Raw genomic sequence first — 9301 nt, 5'->3', positions numbered from 1 at the left:
TGTCAAAACCGGAAAGAACAGGAGATGTAGTTCAGGAGCAGAGTGCTAGTCCAGCATGCACCAGGCCCTGGGTTCAGTCCTCAGAACCTAGGAATCTTGTTTCTTCCAGCTTGTGTTTACATTCAATAAATAGTTTTGTGCTATTCAGCCTTTGTTATGCCTTCACACAATTTATATGGAGAGTTACTTCACTAGTGACACTATTTCATTGCAATTACTCACAAATACGACATGTTCTCCCCTTATGTGGAATTTGAGAAAGAGACCTGGATGTAGACCTCTAATTACTAGGGTTGTGAAGGGGAGGGTGGATAAAAGGCATGCAGCATGTATGAATCAAAATATCACATCAAATCTCATTACCATGTATAATTAATATATGTTAATAAAAAAGAGGAACAAAAAAGGAAAAAAATGAATGTGTATGTAGATAAAAATAATCACTGGAGTAATTGAAAGACCACATTCTTCCTGCAACTTTTCATACAGGATTTTCCCCAGCCTCCAATGACTAAATCATATTGTCACAGTCCTAACCCCACATCTGGTACATTGTAGGTCTCAATAAATATTACTGAGTGAATAAATAAATGGGTGAGCCATTACATTCCTTTAAATGAAAGAACGAAGTTCAGAAACAGTGCACTGGACCTTCAGAACCTCTCATCCCTCAATCTCCATAGTGTTTTAAAGCTGGGATTAGATACAGGCTGGTAATTAATTTCTGTCCTAGGAAGAGTGAACTCTGAAAAGTAGTACTTTAGAGAGAATTTTCTGAGCAACAAGCTGGGAGCAAATGATGTAAGACTGAGGTTGTCTGACACTCAGCTCTGCCTTTTGAACTTCTACCGATTGAGACTCTCTTGACATCTGAGCCTGCCATGCACCAGTGCATGGGTGAGTAACATCTGCATCTAGAGATTCAAACAAGTCTCATCTTGGTATTGTACTTTCCATTTGAAGAGTCTTGGAAGTTTAAGTGAATTGCAACGAAATAGCAACCCTTTAAGTGCTGTCAGCTGGTGTGTAAATTATACAAGCACAGATAAAATCAATAAATTAAACATTCATTTAAGGATAATTATTTCATCTACTTTATCATGTATGTTTGACGAACTAATCCTCTGTCTATGATGGAAGGAAAGGGCAAAATCTTTTATTTAAAAAATATGAACAAGATGTACAAGCAGCAGCAAATAGATCTTTCCTAGCTGAGCGTGAAACAGAATGACAGAGGACTCTGAGTTCATGGCTCATCATCACAATTAGAAAATACATCCAGTTGGTAGTGGAGCAGTGAATCCTCTCGATGAGGAAATGCCCTTGAGGGTACCTAACCTAACTTGGAAGATGAACTCATTGTGCCCTGCTTTGTTTATTACTTTATAAAGTCTGGCAGGTGGAGACCCCTTCCAGGTCAGCTGAACTTTATCGGTAGCAGCGAAGTTGTGGCATCTGAGAAGAGCTGGTCAGATTTGCAAATCACTTCCTTAATTCTGCTTCATGACATAGGAAAGGACACTGATGGACAGCCACTGTCAGGGGCATGGTTACTATCTTCTTGTGAGGATCATTTCTGAAGAATCTCTCCTTCCTTGAGTTCCTGTGGAGCTTCCTGCAATGTGACTTGATGGTTTCTTATGTTCTGTATTGGATCTTATTTATCATAGGACTTTTATGAGTCTAGATACTTTGTTATTTCAACATGGGAATAAATCTTGGGTTCAAAGTACACATTGTAAAAAAAACAACAATAAAACCAAATGGTGGTTGGCTTAGGTCTGTTTAGGGTTACAGCTGCAGAGGTTGCCTACCTATGCCTACAATATCTGTATGAGCCGCCACAACACCCAAAACAAAGCAAAACAGAACTCTAGTCTTTCCCCCCTTTGCTTCTGAAAAGTGTTAGGATTATGTGGAGAAAGGAAAGGAGAAAGTGGAGCAGAACCAGAGGCCATTTGAAGAGTCTCCTAGTCTCCTGGTCCTTGTTTTTTGTTTTTTTCTCTTAATGTCAGATTATGGTCAAACAAACATCTCCCTCTCTGTCTTTGGTTGGTCACCAGGGAGTGTTTTACTTATGTTTATTTAGCAATTTCCTTAAGCTTTTTTCTTTACATCGATATCTTTATTTAGAAATAAAATCCCATGCCATTAAAATTTTCATTTGTATCCTAAAGCAAGATAGGAGTTTCTTATATGACTCAGCAAAGTTATTTTTAAATTTACAATTACATTTCACTCTAGACTAAACATCCCTATTTATTTTTCCTTTGACACCATGTTGCTACATTATTCAACAATTCTGTAAAAAGTTAACAGTGCACCAGTAAATAAATGAATTTGTTACTGTAGTCATGGGTGAATTTTGAGATCCGGCTCACAAATACTGACACTATCTACATCCACAAAGAGCTCCCCTCCCCCTTTGTAGCTCATTTTTGATATTTCCCCAGTAGAGCCTTGCATACACAAGAAAACATTGTATCAATGATGTCCTCTGCTGTCCTAGGTCTCTAACTGTTTTCCTGACAAGATAGATTTCATAGTCACCCCCACCTAATTTTTTTTCATCTGGAAATAAGCCTAAGCTTAGTCTGAGATCATCAAAATTAGGCTAAGGGATTTCCTATTGTATGTTAGCTCTCTGTCATCAAGGAAATTACATACAAGGAAAATCATTCTAAAAGAAGGGCAGAAAGAATTATTTTCTAATTGTGAATCATGAATGTTTTATGCTGTATATCTCAGAGTTTTTGTCTTTTTCTGAGAATACTAGAACACAGTTTCTGACATCTCTTAGCATGAAATTGCATGAAAGAGAATTAATATCCCAAGAAAGGAAGTGAAAAGAGAAACCATGTCTCCAGCATATGGGCCACCCTATAGAAAAGTTCATTATTTAGAAATCTGTGATATCTGTCTTGGAAAAAGATAAATGCAGTAGACAGAAAAGATGTAGAAAGAAGCCTAGAAAGTTCTTAGTGTCATCAGCTGTCAGTTTTCTGCTTCATCTTTGTTCATTCACTTCTGTAGTGAGTTCTAAAAGTGTATCAGATTCCACCTTGTGAAGTTAGAGCAACCTGTGAATGTTCAGAGCAATAGTGTTGGGGAAAATGAGGACAGCAATGGTGATTTTATGCAATGCAGATCAGACAATGATTTCTGCTGATTATTCATACAGTTAGATGCCATACTAGAATGGGAAACGGACATGAATTTAATCTCAAATATCTATGTAACTCTGAGAAATTCATTCTCTGTGCCTCATGTGATTAGTATGAACATTAACTAAGTCAATGCATATAGAGATTTTAGAATAGAACACGGCACATTTAGTGATGCAGTACAATTGTTACATTCAGAAAATTTGCTATCTTTATAAAAATAATTGCCAGCTTAGGTTAATCTGTAAGACATTACATAACTACTCAATCGCCTCCAACATTTACCTTTCTAGGGATGACACAGGTGCCAGCTGAATGCACTAATGCTTTCTATCTCCTTATTTTATGTTTTAAGTTTTATATCTCAATTTTCCTGGTCTCATAGCTTCCCCTGCATTTGCATATCCACATTATACTTAGGATATTGATAATGCTCATGCTGAAAATTATGATCATAATGACATCATCAATGAAAATCCATAAGCACTGTAGTCATCAGATCCTAAAGAAAGATGTGAAAGTCACAGTTTGATACGGTGAAACATTCGGAAGATGGCACGGCGGATCTCTTTGGTCTTGGCACTGTAAATGAGAGGGTTGAGTACAGGAGGCACAAAGAGGTAGATGTTGGACATGAGGACATGTATGTATCGTGGGGCATGCTTCCCAAAGCGGTGTACTGTAGAGACCCCTATCATTGGCACATAAAATGCAAGTACAGCCAAGATATGTGACACACATGTGTTGAGAGCTTTGAGGCGTTCTTCATGAGAAGCAATGGCCATAACAGAACGCAAAATGAGCACATAGGAGAGGAAGATAAAGAGCAGGTCCATACCAAAGGTGGACACAAGAACAAAGAGCCCATAGATACTGTTGATGGTGATGTCAGCACAAGCAAGCTTCATCATGTCTGGGTGCAGGCAGTAGGAGTGGGAAAGAACATTGGATTTGCAGATAGGTAGTCTCTTGATGAGGAAGGGCAGAGGGAAAAGGGTGATGAAGCTTCGAGCAGTCACTGCTAACCCCATCCCAGCAATGAATTCGTTGGTGAGCACAGTGGCATAATGTAAGGGATCACATATGGCCACATAGCGGTCAAAGCTCATGGCCAGAAGAATCCCCGACTCCATCATGGAGAAAGAGTGAATGAGGAACATCTGGACTAGGCAGGCATCAAAAGCAATGCTGCGGGCATCAAAGCAGAAGGTTCTAAGCACAGTGGGCAGTGTGGCCATGGACATGGCCACATCACTGAAAGACAACATGGACAGGAAGTAGTACATGGGCGCATGGAGGCTGGGCTCCACTCGAACCGCCTGCAGGATCACAGTGTTTCCCCCAAGGGCCACAGCATACATCACACAGAGGGGCCCTGCCAGCCAGGGATGGAGGCTCTCCAGGCCAGGGATGCCAGTCAGAAGGAAAGAAGGAGGGCGAGTGACATTGAACAGCCCCATAGCAGGAAGAACCCAGGATGTGTCTCGAGGTCAGATCTTCTTGCTTGGAGAATTTCAAGAGCTGTGCATACTGGAGGACAAGAAACCAGGAATCAACAGATACAGTAAAGAAGTCTCTACAACTAAAAGCTGGTGCGTGAAACCACTGGTTTGAGAAAATGCTGGCACACTGCCTTTCTTTATATTTTATGTCCAACAAGCTACAGATAAGGATCGCATTCCCCTGTTTCACTGATGTAGAAAGACGTTGTATTATACTTCAGAAATCTCATTTAACCTAAAGGAACATGTTTCCACCATATTACTCTCACTTTTCATGCATTTTAGAAGCACCGTTCATCAAAAATATGTAAACAGTAATTCAAGGGGATCATTGTTACAGAAGTAAAGCAAGTATTGGAGTCATCAATAACTCTTGGGAGTACTTAAACAATTCGTTGAAAACTTTAGTCCAGATATGTCATTATTATGGAGACAATTCCATATATATATATATATATATATTACAGTTTTAGAAGTTTATATATTTTATTTATATGTATATGTGTTCACTTGCATTTGTTTATGTATATATGTGTGCAGGAGCCAACAGATACCCTAGAAGGAGTTACAGGTAGTTGTGAGCTGCCATGTAGGTGCTGGGAACTAAAGCTAGGTCCCTGAAGAGTAGCAAGTGCTCTTAATGACTGAGCCATCTCTTTAGACCCCAGAGCTAGCACTGATCATGGGGAATACTTGGGAGGTAAGGAGAAGGGACAGTAAGAGACTGAGGTAGTTGACCACATTTGAACATCAGTTTTCACTGGCACAGTTACTGAAAACAGGGGATTTTAAAAAACAATAACAAAATGTTCTTTAAAAACCACAGTAGGTCACACCTTGGAAGGTCAAATTTTTTATGTAAATAAGCTATATCAAATATGTAAACATTTTAATATAAATTGATATGATACATAGAAAAATAGAGCAATAATAAAAAGTAAGAAAACTACCCATGTGTTTGTGAAGAGACAAAACAGATTCTATTTCTGGAAAAATGATAAATTCTAAGTATCTAACAGGTATATTCATTCATCTTCAGAGTATAGGAGGGCACTGTCCCCAAAAGAAACTTCCACACCTTGATAGAGTCTCATATATTCTCAAAATATCTGTTGTTCAAATGACACTTTTGTGTCCTTCCACATGGACTCAGCATTCGTGTCCTTCCATATGGACTCAGCATTCATGTCCTTCTACATGGACTCAGCATTCACGTCCTTCCACATGGACTCAGCATTCACGTCCTTCCACATGGACTCAGCATTCACGTCCTTCCACATGGACTCAGCATTCGTGTCCTTCCATATGGACTCAGCATTCACGTCCTTCCACATGGACTCAGCATTCACGTCCTTCCACATGGACTCAGCATTCACGTCCTTCCACATGGACTCAGCATTCACGTCCTTCCACATGGACTCAGCATTCGTGTCCTTCCACACTGGACTCAGCTTGACTTCCATCCATCTCCAATGAAACACTCATTTCCACTCTCTTCCTCACAATCTTGCTCTCTTTACACAAGGTTAGCCCCACATTCCTCTTCCACTTCAACAAAGAAGTACACATGTCTTCTCACATTCATTCTCTCAGTTTATCAGATGAATAGGCAGCTTTTACTTGTGTAAACACACTCGTGTATATTTATTTGAGTTTTCATACTTCTAGCTACATGCATGGAGGTTATTTTCTTCCAAATGTTTTAAGATCACTATTTACATGTTACTTAATTCTTGTAGCCATCCTTCTATGAGTGACTATATTGTGTCTTCTCTTATTCCAATGCGTTTGACATGATTCCATGTTTCAATGAAAACATGACATGATTTCATGTTCACTTATCCTGATGGATAAGGCTAGAAGACTCCTCATCTGGCTGACTAGTTTTTGGCTTTTAGGGCCCCCTCCTTTGGGAGAACTCCAGAAATTCATGCCAAAGCTAGACTTAGGTTGCTTTGCTCCAGAAACCCAGGACATTTATGTCACACAAAACACATAGATTCAAAGTGATTTAAGGAGATACATCTTAGGCTTGGGGTCAGTAGTGGTGAGTTGTGCCCTCAGCTGTGGCAGAAAAATAACACTCTCATGACTTTTTCTCTCTCCATTTTCTAAATAAGTAAGGTCAAACTATGCTTTGAAAGTTCTCTTTGATGGGAGAGGAGGAGGAAGAGAACCGAGGGTCCCAGGTATTAATACCTAAACCACTGAGACAGTGTAAGGCTATGCAGCATTTTCTCTTTTGGAAGCCTTTCTTAACTTCACAGGGCACTGAAGAACTTCAGAGCACTATGGTTCCCATCAAATCAGTGGCCATCCCGCTGTACCTCACGCCTGTTTTTAGTACTCGGTAATTGTATACCCTTGTCCCTTAAGGACTGAGTTTTTAAGATCCAGGACTGGCTAGCCTGAATTGACTTTTGTGTTTTCCATCTGACTAATTCCACATTTAGTTTTTGTAGCCCAGGCTGTTCTTGAATTTGTGATCCCTCTGTCTCATTGTCTAATCCTTTTGACTGCTTGAATAAAGGTGAGTGCCACTATGCCAAGTCTAATTCTTTGTAGAGCTACATAGAACAAAATTGGAAAACAGAGAAGAGAATCAAACTATAGGGAACAGAGAGGAGAGAAGTAAGGCTTAAGATGTGAATCTGTTTGAAGGGCAGGGCCAAAGTCATTCTAAGTCTAGGAACCCAAGTTTTAGAATTTTTAGAAGAAATAATTCCTGACAGATCCATGATTATACTTTTTCCTTAACTGGGTGGTTGTGAGATTGTGAGTTTCTTGGAAATCAGTGAATAAAGAAACATAGACAAAGAAAAAAGAACATTTGTGTGCTGGCTACACTTTGTGCAAGGTTCTCTGCAGAGAAGTGTTCAAGTGATTGTACATTTAACCCCTGACATATGTAGAAACAGGCTCAGTGATGAATGCTTGTCTCATAGTTCATGGTGAATAAGTGAAACACACAGTTTTCATACAGGTCTGTAGAACTCTCTGTCTACTCAGGATCTTGAGGAACCATTAAGATATTACAGGGGAAGGAGAAAATGGAAAATGCAATTTTGTATCTCTGAGCAGAGGTTTCCCAGGAGCCTGTAAACAAGGAAGGGAAATAACTCAGGCAGACACATGTGGAGAAGAGGACATCAACAGCACGGCTCCACGGCCAAACAATTTCTTTTGCTTCTGGAAACTAGCATATGTATGTTACTGTAGCTGTACAGAAGCTAATGTGATAAGGGGAAGGCCCCTTTGACAGGGGTCAGACTGTTGTGGCTTCTCCCTTACATACTGACTTTGGAAAAAAAATAATCTCTGTCTCTAATATATGGCTGTTTTGTTAAAGGACACGATAAATCCTTCCCAGCTTTAAAACTATTATTTAATTAAGTAACAGATATATATATGAAAATTTTCATGGGTCTAGAAAGGAATGAGAAATAGGCAGAGTTGGTTTCCAGGAAGGCTTGTTTACAGACCATAGATTTCAATCTACAGCAAAACGAGAAAAAACCAGAAGTGACTATTTATGGCTCATCTGTAGATATAACTAGCTGACTTCTCTTAGTCTTTTAATGTCCCAGGGACTTAAACAAATCTGTCTCAAAGGTTATAAAGTAAATTTCAGCAAAAACGTTTTCTCATAATGTGTGAGGTAAATATTAATTTTTTATTTTAAATTGAGATTATAATATAATTACATAATTTCTTCCTTCACTTTTCTGCTTCCAACCTCCCTATATGTCCCTTCTTGTTCTCTTTCAGATTCATAGCCTCTTCTTCATGAATTGTTCTTATATGAATATATGTTATATATACACACACATCCATATATACCTATATACATACACACATATACACACACATATTAAGTAATATCACTTGCTTAATCAGTGTAATGTTACTAATATGTATGTTTTCAGAGCTGATCACTTGGTATTGGATAATCAATTATCTGGGGAACTCTAGTACGCCACTTAGAATGGAAAATGTAAAAGTGAAGTTTGATTACCTGTGCTTAAGCTTTTGGGTCAAGGACAGTTGGTAGTTTTGAGTTCTGGGTCCTGATTTGCTGCCTGAACTTGAGGCAGTGTTGTTAAACCCCAGAAAGTTTGACTTTTGAAGCTTGGAAGTTGACCATGGGAAGTGGGTTACTTGGTGATGTAATTCCAAAATGAGTGAGTGACAGCTCCAGAGCAAGAACCCGTTTTTCAGCTCCTCATATTTCTGCCATTTCTATTCATTCTACTCAGAAGCTGCCGTCAAGACACCACCTACCTAGCCCATTTCACTCTCACCTGCTCGTACTAAGTTAAATCCTCCTGAGCAAGATTTCAGAGATCAGCCATCTCAGCCCCCACAAAGATTCAGAACTCACCAGAAGTTAGGCAGATGAGAGACCCTCTCAGAACATGCTCTTCTTTTTGCTGGACTGAATTCATGCCTGTTATTTTTATATCTCATCCTAATCTCCACTGAGAGAGCACACTGATACTGACTTTGTGCCTGGGAAATCTTTAGGGAGGTCCAGGTCTCCTGAGGTCTTTAAAGAGACTGATACAATTAAATCATGTACTCTTTCAGCTGAAAATGAGTCCAGCTAATTCTCATACCAACTTCACACATTATCTG

At 39.2% G+C, this 9301-nt stretch overlaps 1 protein-coding gene across 1 annotated transcript; it reads right to left on the bottom strand.

The window, feature by feature from the left end:
- Positions 1-1135: 1135 nt before the first annotated feature.
- Or51i2 (olfactory receptor family 51 subfamily I member 2) lies at positions 1136-9098 on the bottom strand. Its single transcript, XM_076566273.1, has 2 exons — positions 9048-9098; positions 1136-4694 (listed from the first exon to the last, which is right to left on the bottom strand). Exon 2 carries the CDS (start codon positions 4622-4624, stop codon positions 3686-3688), a length of 939 nt encoding a protein of 312 aa, XP_076422388.1. The 5' UTR covers positions 4625-4694; positions 9048-9098; the 3' UTR covers positions 1136-3685.
- Positions 9099-9301: the final 203 nt, after the last annotated feature.

Source organism: Peromyscus maniculatus, chromosome 1 (genome assembly GCF_049852395.1).
Source record: "Peromyscus maniculatus bairdii isolate BWxNUB_F1_BW_parent chromosome 1, HU_Pman_BW_mat_3.1, whole genome shotgun sequence".
Classification (NCBI taxonomy): domain Eukaryota; kingdom Metazoa; phylum Chordata; class Mammalia; order Rodentia; family Cricetidae; genus Peromyscus; species Peromyscus maniculatus.
Note: the sequence above shows the minus strand (reverse complement) of the source record. Positions and strands in the feature narration are given on the sequence as shown.

Coding starts and splice junctions, on each gene's coding strand:
- Or51i2 (XM_076566273.1), bottom strand. CDS start 4,624: ATGGGGCTGTTCAATGTCACTCGCCCTCCTTCTTTCCTTCTGACTGGC.